Source organism: Phoca vitulina, unplaced genomic scaffold, assembly GCF_004348235.1.
Source record: "Phoca vitulina isolate PV1807 unplaced genomic scaffold, GSC_HSeal_1.0 scaffold11, whole genome shotgun sequence".
NCBI classification, from domain to species: Eukaryota; Metazoa; Chordata; class Mammalia; order Carnivora; family Phocidae; genus Phoca; species Phoca vitulina.
In genome coordinates this window covers 11,544,555-11,561,033 of record NW_022589714.1, presented here as the reverse complement: position 1 = coordinate 11,561,033, position 16,479 = coordinate 11,544,555, and the positions used below count along the sequence as shown (strand labels likewise).

General features: G+C 35.1%; 1 protein-coding gene across 4 annotated transcripts in view; it reads right to left on the bottom strand.

The window, feature by feature from the left end:
* PHIP (pleckstrin homology domain interacting protein) overlaps nucleotides 1-16,479 on the bottom strand; it is a 134,746-nt gene that overhangs the window by 38,269 nt on the left and 79,998 nt on the right. For 3 of the 4 annotated variants that reach the window (XM_032409409.1, XM_032409410.1, XM_032409413.1), the window contains exons 20-23: nucleotides 15,694-15,811; nucleotides 8,853-8,993; nucleotides 6,011-6,087; nucleotides 3,578-3,809 (exon numbers count right to left, since the gene is read on the bottom strand). In XM_032409409.1, the coding sequence (XP_032265300.1) occupies nucleotides 3,578-3,809; nucleotides 6,011-6,087; nucleotides 8,853-8,993; nucleotides 15,694-15,811 (568 nt within the window). The remainder of the gene's footprint in view (nucleotides 1-3,577; nucleotides 3,810-6,010; nucleotides 6,088-8,852; nucleotides 8,994-15,693; nucleotides 15,812-16,479) is intronic. The other variant, XM_032409412.1, reaches the window with a different exon arrangement.

Below are 16,479 nucleotides of genomic sequence, written 5' to 3'. Positions count from 1 at the left end.
TGGGATATCGGAGAACACTACAGAAGGTACTGCTCACAGCTGTTACTCAATATTCATTTTCCTCTTCTTCCTACTAAACACAACTTGTTTCTCATTCACACATATCAGGAGCACTCTCTCTTTGAAGAGTAAGGGAGGGATAAAGGAGTTTGCATTTACTATATGTGAGACAGGTCTACTGGAGAATTTTAGTCAAAAGAGTGATAGAATCTGACTTTTAAAAGGATCACTCTGGATGCATCAGAGCAAATTATGGCCCATGGTTCAAGTCCAGCTGCTTCTACTTTTATAAATCAAATTTTTTGGAACACAGCCATATCCATTCATTTATGTATTGTCTATGGCTGCTCTTAGGCTACAACAGCAGGGTAGTGGGCCCCAGCCAAAGTTTGCTGATTCCTACTTTAGTGAACAGAACCTAGGGTGAAAAGGGTGGAAGCAGGAAGACAGATGGAAGACTACTGCAGTAATACAACCAAGAGCTTATGGTGGCTCACAGGAGTGCGACAGCAGAAGTGGCAAAAAAACACTCAAGTGCTGAATATATTTAGAAGACAGAGCCACAGAAATCCCAATGGACTGGATGCAGAATATGAGAGAAAAACAAGGATAACACCACAGTTTTGGTGTAAACAACTAAAAGAATTGTCAGTGTAAGAAGAGGAGGGCTGGAGAAGGGCAGAGGGGAAAACTTAGAAAATAAATTTTGTATGTATTATTTTGAGAGATTAAGTCAGGGGATATTTGAAAAGTTAATTTATCCAGTTACTGAGCACCACTGTTACATGACAGAGTTAGAGCCAAAGATTTTCAGTTTCATACATTGAGGTTTTGAGTTAAAGTGTGTTTGAAAAAGGTTTCCTCTGACTTAATAAAAAAAGGTAGGAAAAGTCTGAAAATTGTTAATTCCAGCCTCAATATGGGCTATTAATTGCACCAAATATTTCTTCCTGTAAGGAAAATATCTATTATCAACCGAAATAGCTAACAATTCTTAAATGAAACCAGGTAAATTAGCTATTAAATAGGAATGATCATATTTATAACTGTAAGACTATGGTATGGCACAAACAAAAATCAGTATGATGATATATCTTATTCCCCAATAATTCTTGGGAAACCTAGAATTTTTGGTTATCACACGGTACTTAAAACCACTTAGGATAAAATGCATTGAAGATTCCTCAAAATTTCAGCCTCATAATTTGAATTTTTTTTAAATTTTGGAGATACAGGTAATTGATTTCTTTCCTTTCTATCCATGGAAATTCTTCTAGGTCCACCTCATATTTTACTTATTCTGGAAGCCTTAACTGAAACTCTAAGAAAAGATGTCCTTATTTGATTTCTGAATTACCATCTTTAAAATTAATCTGGCAATTAAACATATTAGATAATGTGATACTCTATTTTTATCTTGGGGGATTCAAGCAACTTGTTAGTCACACATTGTTTTGAGAGTAAGCACTATGTCTTACACTTCTTTTTATCCATTGTAGTGCTTTATAAACTGTAAGCACTCAATAATAAATTTACTGATCTGGTTTCCAGAGTTCCTAACAGCATAATGGACATATATCAGACAGATTTGAGATAACTTTACTGCATCTCTGGAGAATTTTTTTTTTTGAGAGAGAGAGAGGGGGTGGGAGTGGATCTTAAGCAGGCTCCATGCCCGCCCAGAGCCTGACTCGGGGCTCAATCTCATGACCCTGAGATCATGACCTGAGCTGAAATCAAGAGTTGGATACTTAACCAGACTGAACCACCTACGTGCCCCAGGAGAATTCTATTTTTAAATAAGCATTTTTCTGTTATCTGCCTTATTACTATTTTTTGCTTAATTTGAATACAATTAGTCAGATGGAAAATATCTTCATCTTTTCATACATGCAGTAAATATTACTTAATGATCTCTCAGTTACTTTCCAGCTGTACAACTCTATGCATAAGAAGGGAAATATTGTGTTTATTTGGGACAAGAGAACTAAGGAATGAGAACAATTCTATCTACTGTTAAATCCACTGGTAGACTAACACCAAACCATGTGTACGAAAACCAAATTAAAGGGAATAGTCTGTAATATTCTTACACTTCATGATATTTAAAGTTTGTCCCACATAAATTTAGTGGCACAAAGATCCTATTGTAATACTTCACGCAAAATAGTGAAATTAAAATATGCCAAACAGTAACAGTGGATCCAAATGTGGCACTGCATGAAGAAGCCCAAGGTGTTAGTTTGTGCACAAGTATCAAATCAAGAGAAATTAGGTGAAGTAAACTGCACTCTTGGGACCAAAAAATTATGTTCTCACAGGGACTTAAAACACTGTAAACCTCAAAAGTTCATCAAAACTGTCTTGAGATAAGAAAAAAAAAAATTAGCCAGATACAGGGCTAAATCCTTTTTCTTTAACCAATCTGCGTACCACATAAATAATGGGTTAACCTCCTTTTATCATCACTGACAACACAGGAGAGAAAAATGTGGGCATATGTGTGATATTCTCTTTGGTAAATCTCTCCCAGACAAAAGCAAAAGAGGTACCAAGAATAGTAGGCTGTGGAATCCAAATTAAAGTAATTCCTAATTATAAAGCTGAAACAAATAAGAGCTCAACGGAAGCAGATTAAATAAACACTTAAAACAGATGTATTCTTAAATTTTTCAAGGCTCTCTGGAGATAAAGACCTTCTTGACCTTCTTAGTCTCCCTAGCATTTAATTCTACATTTGACAACTTATATTTAATTCTAAAAATGAAAGAGGTTAAAAAAAAAATCTTCCTTGTGCTTATTTAACCAAATATTCTTTCCATTTATAGTCTTTTAGGAAATAGAAAACATGTCCCTTATATTTCATTTACTTTAGAATAAAAGTGAAATAACTCTTATTTTTTAAAAGAATCCCATTTCCATTAGAGGTGACAAATCTTATTTCCGTAACATTTATTTCTTACATTCTCTGATCTGTCTCAAATTATCCACAGACTAAAGATGAAGTAATCAAACCAATACTACTACTGACCTAAGGACCATCTAATTATGGCTCACATGCTCTGTAAATTAATGAAAGCTTGTTAACGGTAGTGTCCTACTTTAGATTCGTAATTGTCTAGTGTCAACTATGACAAGTTCTGCCATTATTATTCCAGGTGATGTACACTCTATGCTTTCTGGTTATTTTCAGCAATAACAATTAATAAGGATGGTTAAAAAGTAAAAGCAATTAAAAGATGAATAAAACTACGTTTTGTAATGTTGTTTTTTATATACACAAATGAATAAATCCCACCAGATTACCAAAAAAAACCTGCTCAAATTATAAGATTAAATGCTCAATATTTAGAATATGATAATTCTGTAAGTAAAATACTTTCACGTGCTAAACATTGAAAACATGAGTAAATTAAATGTTTTGTTATAGTATATTCTACTACTGTGTACTTCTGAGTTTTTTCAAATACTACTAGTATGCTAGTACACCTCAACAATGTTTACGTTGATCAACAGCACTTTTAAAAGGAGTGCTTTTGTTTTCACAGAAAACAATTTATATTAAAACAAAATCAACCTTTTGTTTTCTTTCTTTGGGCTTCTTTTTCTTTGGTGATATTTGTCCATCTTTTTCTTCATTTACTTTTTTCCTTTCTTTTTTAATCTGTTTTTGCTTCTGTTTTTCAGATTCTTCTTCTTCATCTGAACTGCTTTCTGCTTTCTTGGTTTTATGCTTAGGAATTTTCTTTGGTGGTTGCAGATTAATTCCTGCATCTGCTGTCCAGTCAGAATAGTCACTAGAGTAGTCACTAGAAGGCAAAAAGGGATTTAAAAAATATATATACCAGATATACTGTAAGACTTTGTTTTATAAAAATGTAAAGAGAGATCACAATAAAGAATACGCACAAAATAAACTAAAAATATTTCCCTGTTTTTCAACTCATCACCTTCTAAACGGTTTCTTAAATTCTGTAGGCTTAACTTAAATATCTCAAAGAAGTTTTCTAAGATAAATAAGTATACAGCTTTAATCGAAACAATGAATTTAAGTGCCCCGTAATATTTTAACAAAAATATTAATTTCTTAGCGCTGCATATGTTCAAAATATCATGGGGCATAAAAAAATAAGGAGCAGAGGGTCACTTTCCTCAATTCCAGGAACAGTACAAAGATAGTTTGGAATACTACAAGAGATATCAATATTGAGGAAGAGACATGGGGATTACTTTTTTGAGAGGAGGTGGGAGCTCCTGACTAGGGGAACGCCAATGGTAGAGCACTGCTGCCTTCATGATAGCTGGATATTAAATGGGGTTGGGGTGGGGACTGTCAGAAGTGTTCTGGCCCAGTAGGAAGACTGCTTGCAAATTTTATTCAGTATCTACATATACGTTAGGTACATCTTATGCTTCAAAGAATGACACGATTCTGAAAAATAAAGGCCTTCGTGTTTTATTTATCACTGCCAACCATGTTTGCTTTTCTTTTCAGTTACTTTCAAAAGACCTAAGTTTTAGTGAACTGATGTTGTTGCAAAATAATCCAGTTATGTTATCTTCTGTTCTAATTTTAGTACATGAGAATATTACTTGATTTTGTACAATTTTAAAATGTAAATATGAATGCTTTAAAGAAATCTAAGTTATACTATGTTAAAATCAATAATTAGTTCTCCTGTATTTAGTGATGTATGACCTTACTCCTCTATAAAGATTAACACTAAAAGGACAGATTTTTCTGGAGTTTTATTCTACTACCACCACCTCATACCCCTGTCCTGAATGTCCTTAGTAGGTATCTACGAATATCTCCCCAAGAATAATCATCACAGGTAACAATCAAATAATTAAGGTGCTTTCCAGTATGATTTCATGACTTCATTTTAACTTGCAAATGATTTTAAAGAATTTAAAAAATATTTTTAGACATTACACTGGATGCATGGGAATGCATCCACAGAGCAAACAGCTATCCAAGAATAAGCTGTCCTCAACTTACGAGCATTTATTTATACTAACTCCAGCCATGGTCACGATAAATGGCACCTGCTAAATACTCACAGCTGCTACTCTCTGGAGTACTCAGCACTTACAGAAATCTTCTGATGCTAGCATAGATCTAACTTCAAACTGCAGAACCCATCTTCTTTACAACTGCCCCTCATCTGGTGAAACCACTAATGTTCTTTTCTATAAGAACCTCTGTGTTGTCTCATGGTTTGAGATACTCTACTTCCATTACTGAGACAAAAGGGAGTTTTTCTTTCACTGCCCTGTTTCAAATATAAAAAAACTACCAGACACAACTATGCGTATGTGCGTATCATTGCTGGGAGTCACTGTTGTGGGAATAAGAAAGCCCAATCTTGATTCTAACAGTGATATAAGGAATTATAACCTCTACCTCTTGGTTTCTTTGGCAATTTTAAGAGCTACTGCTGGTGGGGAGTAAGTGTAAGGGGCTAAATATAATCACCATTCCCAAAGGCTTGGGAATGCTACCAAGGTCAGCAAAGATCACCAGCCTTGTAACAATGTGGACTGCTAGTATATATAAAGGAGATAAAGGAATCCTCACTTCCATGGTCAAATGGGGTAAGAATAACAGGAAGAGGAAAGCTTATTCTCATTGCTGGAAGAAATAATTTATCATTCAACAAATTACACTATCTCATTACTTTCATAATTTAATGCTCATGTATTTCTCAAAACCGGTAATGCATTTGTGGTTCAGTACTACAAATAATAGTATTCAGACAATAAAATATCAACTAAGAAGGCTAAAAGCATCATTTTGTAGATCTAGTTTCAATAACCAACATTTTTTTCTTACCAGATAAAAAATGTCAGAAAGAAAATGTCCTAAAATTTGGACAACTACAAAAAGATCTCTGAAGAAGAACCAACTTTAAACCCAAAGAGATTTTGAAATGTGTTGCTGAGAAGAATTTTCAGCTTTGTAAAGATTTCGTATTACATGTGGAGAAACAGAAATTCATTGAATTACCTAGAACTGCCATCACTGTGCCATGCTCGCTCTTCCTCTTCAGATGTCCCACCACTGACAGCAACAACTTCACCTTCCTAAGAAATATTTCACATTCTGTTTAATTTTACAAAATAACATTCTAGGATTATTAGAAAATAGCAGTGATATCTAATAGTACCAATCACATTAGGGTATTTACAACAATTAAAACCTGATTTTAATTATTTGTAAAACATAGATCTTATATTTTAATACAAAATTATTAAATGTATCCAAATCATTAAATGTATCCAATGAAAAATGTATCCAATGAAATAATACCTATTAATATTGGATATAGAGCAATCTCTCAGATGATTAACATATTGAGAAGCTTAAATTAGGAGCTTACATTTTACTTATTGTCATCATTATTATTAAAAATAGCTTTATTACACACACAAAAAAGAGTATTCCAACTTTGATATTATTTTAAACACGTGGTAGAGGATTAAAAACTACCCAAAGACTGTTTCTCTTAGTAAATATTCTCTGCTCAACACAGGATAGTCCAGTGAAGCCATTTTCTTTATAAAAATTGTATTGGGCGCCTGGGTGGCTTAGTTGTTAAGCATCTGCCTTCGGCTCAGGTCATGATCCCAGGGTCCTGGGATCAAGCCCCACATCAGGCTCCCTGCTCAGCCGGGAGCCTGCTTCTCCCTCTCCCACTCCCCCTGCTTGTGTTCCCTCTCTAGCTGTCTCTCTCTCTGTCAAAAAAATAAAATCTTTAAAAAAAAATTTGTGGTGTCACAATACCTTATTCAATTTCTCCCTTGCTCAAATAAAACTTTACACTCCAATAAAAATAACATCAAATTAATTAAGCTTTTACTATATTACAGAAGCTATTCTAAGCATGTGTATACATCATCCCATTTGATCTAGACAAAACACTACTGGGATAGGAAGCAGTTATTTAAACAAAAGAATTAAAGCTTAAAAAGGTTAAGAAATTTACCCTGTACAACACAATTAATGAGCAACTAAGCTACTCCAAAGTTTAGACTACTCTCCACAAGAATGGTTCAGTGTTATTACTTGCTGGGCACATTCAAAGAATTTTTCAAAATGATAATAGGATGTATTCCTTTATTAATTAAATAAAATAGCATATCTTGGGAGAAAAGCTTTCTTTTTTTGGTGTTTTAATAATGAAGAATGTGTATTACACAGCTATTCCACAAAGTTTTGAAAACTAAGCAAATACAAAAAGATCAAAATCCAACAGTAAATTTTAGTTAGAAAATTTAATGTCTGCTCAATATAACTAAAAAAAAGAATGTAAACAAATGATCTGATTATTCCCATCCTTACTATACATATTACTTCTTTAAATGGAGAGAAAAGAAATGGACTTCTGTATTCTTAGTACAAAATTAAAAGGTACTATACCGAAGTACAATCTATTTGAATAAAAAAAAATAGGATTCTTTCCATTAATTAATATAATGTGCTCAAGATGATATTCTGTTCTCAGTGTACTCCTCTAGAAATTTAATTGCTCTAAAAGGATGTTAAAATATAAGCAAATTAGTTTTGAAGACAAATGAAGGATTTAGTTAACCTTTTATGTAACAAATGTACCTGGAAATACATAAGGTTCTAATAAGCTGAATCTTATTTAAAGTTACAGGAACATATTATTAAAAGAATCATACTAAATCTTTCAAAAATGAAACATTTTATAGAGGCAAATAACTAGCTCACATATATTTTATGTTTTATGCGTATATCTAAACTGTCATGTATCAGATTTATGTTATTAGTATATCTGGTCCTTTTTATCAGATTGGACATATCATTTTGACCTGTCCATCCTAGGACCTAAAGCCACCGGAGAACAACTTTTCAGTTGCGGTTAGCATTCTCTCAAGTCTGAGTTTTATTGCCATGTCTACAGAAAATATACTCAGAGAATTTCCATATGTGTCTAACATTGTTCATAAATGTATAATAGTCAATAAGATCATAGTCTTTGACCTAACTGGGAGAGGGGGTGATCAGGAGGGGAAGGGAGATGTTGTTAAGTATTTTGTAAGTTTAAGCTGTGATTGCAAATTGATTTCCCTTGTTGAAAGAATATGTAATTTTAGGGACAATGATATTTATGGAAATAATTATATATAAGGAAAATTTAAAATAAATTGAGAAGTTATAAACTGGTACAGAGATCAAAAACTAACCGAAATTATCAAATGTCTATTAATTAGTTATTATAGTTAGAGACTAGAGCTTCATGGTACTATTTTATTTTATTTTATTTTTTTAAGATTTTATTTATTTATTTGACAGAGAGAGACACAGCGAGAGAGGCAACACAAGCAGGGGGAGTGGGAGAGGGAGAAGCAGGCTTCCCGCGGAGCAGGGAGCCCGATGCGGGGCTCGATCCCAGGACCCTGGGATCATGACTCGAGCCGAAGGCAGCTGCTTAACGACTGAGCCACCCAGGCGCCCCTTCATGGTACTATTTTAAAAGCTTGGCTTTAGAGTAACAGGACCCTGGGTTTAATTTCTACACGACCATTTAATAGTTAGGTACATAGGTAATCTAAACATCTTTGAACCTCAGATTCCTCACACATAAAATTGGAATAATTAATTCATATGCATTTGTTTTGTGAATTTGACATAATGAATATGTTCCATGCCTGGAACATACAAAACAGGTCTTCAGTAAATGGAAGCTATCACTATTATTTTAAGACCTAGAAAAAGCATCTTTGAGTTTCATCTATAAATACATCAATGAATACAAAGAACAACAGTCATACTTAAAAAAAGTTAAACTGGAAACAAATTTATAAATGTGCTGAGATCTTACATCTGAAGAACTAGTGCCATTTTCTATCTCTTCTGAAGGTCTAGGAGTCTCCTCCAAAGCAGATCTTGTACGGTAATTGTGTTGATTTGCCTGCTGCCGTTTGGATTCTCCAAGATCCAGGAAATGCTCATGAGCATGATTCTGAAAAAGTAAATTAAATTAAAGTAGCATTAAAGAGCATGCTTTTACTTTAGAAGTTATATATTTTTTAATTACAAAAAATCCACTCATATTTAAGATAATCATATAAGTGGACTATGGTACTAATTCAAATATTTTAACGTTACATTAAGTTAAATCACAGGTAAGTATGTTGAAATTCACTTGCTGGCTTAATAAACTATAAAAAAATTTTTCTTTCTGATTAAGTGATACAGACTAAGGGATTCATAATAACAGACTAACAAATTCTCCTATACCCACACTAAACCTGTAGAACAGATATGAGAGGACCATGAGCTGTGAGGCATATGTAATAGGCAGAGGCAAAACGGAAACCAAAATGGTGGTCACAAAACTACCCTGCCACTATGAGGCTAGGACACCAGCTGGCTGGCTATCTTTCTTCTGCTATAGAATGAATATAGCAAATGAGAACACAACTAACAAACAATCATCAAAAAAACTGATAAAGTCCAACGTGGTGACAGAGATGAACAAACTCAACAAACACAAGAATTCACACCTGAAAAAGAAACTTGTGTCTATATATAAAAAGAATAAAGATTACTCTCAAAAAAAGACTGACATCAGATTTATATATACAATATATCATAAATACACATCATACAATAAGAAAATCTTTAAAATGACAGAAAATAACTTTGGATCTATAACTATATACTTTTTTTTTTCCCTTCTCATTAAAGTTTGTTTTAATGGGTCTCAAAATTCTGTGACAGATTTCTGGCCAAGTTGTTTCCATTATAAAGTACTGATTGATTGATTTACTTATTTATTTATTATTTTAAGGATTTATTTATTTATTTTAAAGGGAGAGCACCAGCGGGAGAGGGAGAGAGGATCTCAAGCAGACTGCACTGAGCGCAGAGCCCAACTTAGGGCTCAATCTCATCACCCTGAGATCATGACCTGAGGCAAAAGTAAGAGACAGACGCCTAACCGATTGAGCGACCCAGGCGCCCCTAAAAAGTACTGATTTAAAAACTAATTACCTTAAAATTGCTGCACACTCGCACAAACCAAATGATCCACGAAAGGTTCTTTTCTTCAAGGTTTTATGATGCATCATTATTACTAAACAGTTTCTTAATATTAAACTTAATGGTGAATTAAGACAAATCTGAGATCACGCTTCTATCACTGATTAAGACAAGGTGGCAGGTATTATGGAAAATATTTATTTAGCTTTCCGGGCAGACTTGGTGACCTTGCCAGCTCCAGCAGCCTTCTTGTCCACTGCTTTGTTTACACCCACAGTAACTGTCTGTCTTATGTCACAAAGAGCCAAATGACCCCGAGGAGGATAGTCAGAGAAGCTCTCAACATACATGGGCCTGCCAGGAACTATATCAACTATGGCAGCATCAACAGATTTCAAGAATTCAGGGCCATCTTTCACCTTCCTCCCAAAACAATCAATCTTCTCCTTTGGCTCAGCAAACCTGCAAGCAATGTGAAACTGTGTACAATTCAGCACAGGTGTATAGCCAGCGCTGATTTGGCTTGGATGACTCAGGATAATAACCTGAGCTGCGAAGCCAGCTGCTTCCATTGGTGGGTTATTTTTGCCGTCAGCAGTCATACTGCCATGGCAAGCATCTTTTATAAACATGTTCTTGATATGAAAGCCACATTAGCCCTAGGAAGAGCTTCAATCAAAGCTTCATGGTGCACACATTTCAACAGACTTTACTACAATTGTAATGGTGACTGGAGCAAAGGTGACCACCATCATAGGTTTGAGAATACCCATCTCCACTTGGCCCACAGGGACAGCACCAATACCACCCAATTTTGTGGACATGATATAGGAGCAGGCACAAGCGTCTGTCAGTTGGATAAGTTGGTGGCAGGATGTCCAGAACAAGAAGCATGGTTCCATTGGCACTGTCATCTTTACAGGTAGACTTTCCATCCCTTGGACCAATGCACATTAGCACTTGCTTCTAGCATGTACCATTCCAACCAGAAATAGGCACAAATGTTACTATATGGAGATTATAGCCAATTTTCTTAAAATAGGTGCTGATTCCTTAAAGATTTCTTCATCTCTCTCCTTCTGGCCCTGGGGTGCTCAATGGAATTCATTTTGTTAACAGCAGATAAGAAGTGTAACATTAGTCAAGTTCACGTTCATTTGCAGGCGATTTTCTTTTTCTCTCCAGAAACTTTTAGCATGTTGTGTTGGTTTCAAATCTCATTATAATGTGCTTAGTTGAAGTTTTAAATTTTTAAATTCTATATTATTTTTTCCTTATTTATCCTGTTTGAGACATGATGTCTTTTCTTACTTATCCTCTTTGGCACACCAGCCAGAGGTTAATTTTAGGAAAATTCTGGTTCATTATTTTTTCAACCCTTTCCTTCCTCTGTATTTTCTCTTCTTCAAAGACTCATTAAGTACAGCTTATACTACTACTTCTAATCCTGTGTGCTCTCTCTACATATATCCACATACATATTACATAAATATATATGTTTGCTTTTTATACTTCCTTATTCTTTCCTTTCTTTCATCTCCTGTTGGTACATTCTGGGAGAGTTCTTCAACTTGAATTTCCAGCTTACTAACTCATTTTTCAGTGTCTTACATTCTCTTCTAGTTCTCTATTTCAATAATGATGTGTTTCATCCCAATATATCTAAGAGGATCCTCTACAGAACTGCTTTTCCTTACATTTCCAATATCCCCTCCTAGCTCTAAGAATATGCTATTTCAAATAACTGTACTGTGTATCCCATTAGTTTCCCTGTGTAAGTCATGTAAATCCATCTACAGTGTGGTTTTGTTCCTCCCATCATGGTTTGGCTTCACAAGTGCACTGGGGTGCTGATATTGCACTAAGAAGGAAAGAGAAAAGAGCAAAACTCTAGGTCTTGCTTTGTACTCCTAAAAAAGATTCTGGATGTGCACTTCAAGACCTATATAATACTGCATCTGAATTCAACCATTCCCTGTTAATCCATCCACCTCCACTCTCCGCTTCCTTCTGTGGTTGTGGAACCAGTCTTATCACTAGAACCCTGCCCTCATTTCAGCCCTACTCTTGTCCAACAGCTGCTAGGAATAGCCAAGTAAGATAAAAGACATTTTCACATACAAGGATAAAAGATTCACTCCACCTGGATTTTCTCTAAAAGGATTACTGAAGGACTTTCTAATTTTGTAGAAATTTTGGGAAATCGTAAAGGTATAAAAAGGAAATACTGTTCAACTATAATAAATTTTGAGTAATATGTGAAGAATGTAATGTACACCTGCTTCTTTCATTTAACATAAATATATTTAGCTACAATTCAAATGCATTAATTAAAAATTGCTATTTGTTCCATTTTGTAAAGCTTTCTCAATTTCATATTTCTTGAGGATAAATTCCATGTCAAAGAACATTAATTTTTTTTTTTTTTAAAGATTTTATTTATTTATTTGAGAGAGAGAGAATGAGAGACAGAGAGCATGAGAGGGAGGAGGGTCAGAGGGAGAAGCAGACTCCCCGCCGAGCAGGGAGCCCGATGCGGGACTCGATCCTGGGACTCCAGGATCATGACCTGAGCCGAAGGCAGTCGCTTAACCAACTGAGCCCCCCAGGCGCCCCGAACATTAATGTTTTTAATGCTTTCATAAATAATACAGTGGAAGGGAAAGCTGGCTTTCAACCAACATTTGTTCTCTTTTTGCACGTACATAAAAATTTTCTTTGTCAGAATTTCATAGGGCTAAAATTCTGGCCAACGGGATATTTGGCACAATGTTGCAGAGCAACTTCAAAGAACGTTCCTCAATAGAGCATATGCGCCCTCTGCACATTTTTGACTTGGTCCTCCATCCTTCAACCTTGAATGAGAAAGCTGGTATCTTGAGGCAGGAATTCAAATTCACACCCGAGAGAATTGGAAAAATGAAAGAGCTTCAGTTCTCAACATCATCATACTGGGTCTGGACCAACTGACTGAGGCTTTTACATCAGAGATAAATATTATATCCATTTATTTAAGCCACTGTAATTTTGGGACCAAACCTGCTGCTAAAAATTGTATTACTACATTATAACTGTTTTCTAAACAGTTTTTGTATTAATTTATAATTCCCACATGCAGAGCATCTTTTATTATTAGAAGAAAAAACACTGCAGCTCTGGGATGAAAGATGGCCATCTCATAATTTGTACACCCGTTTGTTTTCAAACCTTTATTTTCATAAAATTTGAAAAACAAAAAATGAGGTCATAAAAATTACTATTCTACTTGTTTTTTTCTCTTAAAAATATATCATGAACATTTCTCTAAGGCAATGGAGTTCTAACTCATTTCATTAAAAAGCTGCATGAACAGACATTTTTCCGAAGAAGACATCCAAATGGCCAACAGACACATGAAAAAGTGCTCAACATCGCTCGGTATCAGGGAAATCCAAATCAAAACCTCAATGAGATACCACCTCACACCAGTCAGAATGGCTAAAATTAACAAGTCAGGAAACGACAGATGTTGGCGAGGATGCGGAGAAAGGAGAACCCTCCTACACTGTTGGTGGGAATACAAGCTGGTGCAACCACTCTGGAAAACAGAGGTTCCTCAAAAAGTTGAAAATAGAACTACCATATGATCCAGCAATTGCACTACTGGGTATTTACCCCAAAGATACAAATGTAGGGATCCAAAGGGGTACGTGCACCCCGATGTTTATAGCAGCAATGTCCACAATAGCCAAACTGTGGAAAGAGCCAAGATGTCCATCGACAGATGAATGGATAAAGAAGATGTGGTATATATATACAATGGAATATTATGCAGCCATCAAAAGGAATGAGATCTTGCCATTTGCAATGACGTGGATAGAACTGGAGGGTGTTATGCTGAGCGAAATAAGTCAATCAGAGAAAGACATGTATCATATCACCTCACTGACATGAGGAATTCCTAATCTCAGGAAACAACCTGAGGGTTGCTGGAGTGGTGGGGGGTGGGAGGGATGGGGTGGCTGGGTGATAGACACTGGGGAGGGTATGTGCTCTGGTGAGCACTGTGAATTGTGTAAGACTGTTGAATCACAGACCTGTACCTCTGAAACAAATACATTATATGTTTAAAAAAAAAAGAAGAAGATAGCAGGAAGGAAAAAATGAAGGGGGGAAAATCAGAGGGGGAGATGAACCATGAGAGACTATGGACTCTGAGAAACAAACTGAGGGTTCTAGAGGGGAGGGGAGTGGGGGGAAGGGTTAGCCTGGTAATAGGTATTAAAGAGGGCACGTACTGCATGGAGCACTGGGTGTTATACGCAAACAATGAATCATGGAACAATACATCAAAAACTAATGATGTAATGTATGGTGATTAACATAACATAAAAAAAAAAAGCTGCATAATATTCCTTGGGTAAATAGATACCATGACAGCCTACCTCTTTTCCACCAATGGACACTAAAGGCATTCTAGTTGTTGCTACTGGAGAAACTATAAATATCTGAGTGTACAGACACACATATATGTACATACATTCACATCAGTACTTTTCTATAAAAAAAAACTTTGAAGAAAAGTACAACTATTGGAATAAAAGTAAGCATATCTTTTGATTTTAATAGATATTACCATATTCTATCCAAAAAGTGGTAGCAAAACAAACTCTCACCATCACTATATGAGTTTACATCCCCATATCCTTGGATTCTGGCAAAGGAAAAAACCCAACCAACCAACCAGCAACAACAAAAAACCCCCCAGAAAATGAAAGATTACCTCAGATTATACTAATGGGAACCTTTGTGGGGTCCTACTGATCCCAGGGTATGATACCCTTGATAAAGGAAAATATAAAATAGCAAAGGACTACTTGAGTCCTTTAAAAAGAAGAGTCACAAAATAAAAATAGAGTTCTAGAAAAGGACACTAATATACAGGTTTAAGGAACTCAAATAGAAAGAGAAAGGAGAACAAAGCAGGGTCAAGAGACCAGTTATTTTTTGTTTAGATAGGTGCTTAGACGGTGACTTGTAAATGAAAAGATGCTCCGTAGTTTACCTCAATTCTGAAGCTTTCAAACTAAGGTGGTTTGAGAAAGAAAAAGAATGGAAGAATGGATAATTGTGATTCCTTGACACTCAAGGAGATAAATACACATCTTTCCCAGATTAGGGCATAAACCAACTGAAATCCATTGGATCCCAAAGTTTCTCCAGAGTAGGATGACAGAGAAACCAACAAGGCAAACTAACAGAAACAACTTACTTCTTTTAATGGAGAAAATAAGAACTATTATTTATAGTAGCATAGCTGACTTACCTATAGTAACAGTTGTAAAATAGAAAAAAAGAAAAAATAGGACAAAAAAACCCCAAACCAAGAAACTGTTTTAGAGTATACAACCAATGGCAGAGCTAAAAAAAATAAAAAATCTTGCTTAGGCTATGATATAATTTATTAAATTTAATGGGCATGTTAAAAATTGGCATTTGGGGAAAAGGTATACTAGAAGGCAGTAAAATAAAAAAATTAAAGTGGTAACAGATAACCTAAAGAGATAATCAAGAATCAACTATATCAACTTTATTTCATTATTCTTTTTACAATGTTAACATTTTTAATTACAAGAGCCTTAAAGTAGTCACTATACTTATGAAGCATAGTATTAAACATAAAAGTAATTACTATTTACCTTTGCAACAGAGGGTATTTTATTTTCTTTTGGAACAGTAAGGTGTTTTCTTTTCTCTTCTGATCTGTAAGTTTTTATTTCTTCCTCTCCCTTTGCAGTTCTCCATTCTTCCTGCCTACTGAAAGAGAATTAAAAGCCATGCATGTTAATCTAAACTTTTTACAACTGATTTCACTCTGAAAGGCATGTTCAGTGTCAGAGAGGGAATGCTACTCCTGATGTTTTCTTTTCAGATGGAGGCATGTGATAAAGATTCCTGAGTTTAAGTGCATAGATTGTTAACTCTGGACATTTGGCATTAAATGACTGGAATACTGGAAAGACAGACTATTTGAATTTGATACTACTGCTTCTGTTTATGGCCTCTGGCAAATCAAGTATTCAGTACTGGGAACATGGTTCTTCCTAAGGTAATGCTCTAAGGGTTAGAAATTGGATTTATTTTTTTTAAATTATGTCAGTGTAGGGCTGTGATAATCTCTTATGCCATACGGATAGCTAGAATCTTAAAAAAAAAGAGGCACAAGAGAACCTTGAGGTTGAATTAATGTAACTCCTAAAGCCCCGAAAGAACTATATTCTCTCCAGTGAAAAGCAGGTCTGGCTTCAGCTACTGAAAAAACTTCCAACTCGTTGCAGGCACCGAGCTGAAAGTGAGCAACAGAAAAAGCTTAGGAACGTTGTGAACTTTAATTTCATGGAATCTGAACTTACAAGGGCAAGAGAATTTTATTTTTTACTTTAATTCCGTACAACTTTAAAGTTTTTGACCTGCAGGGGTATTTA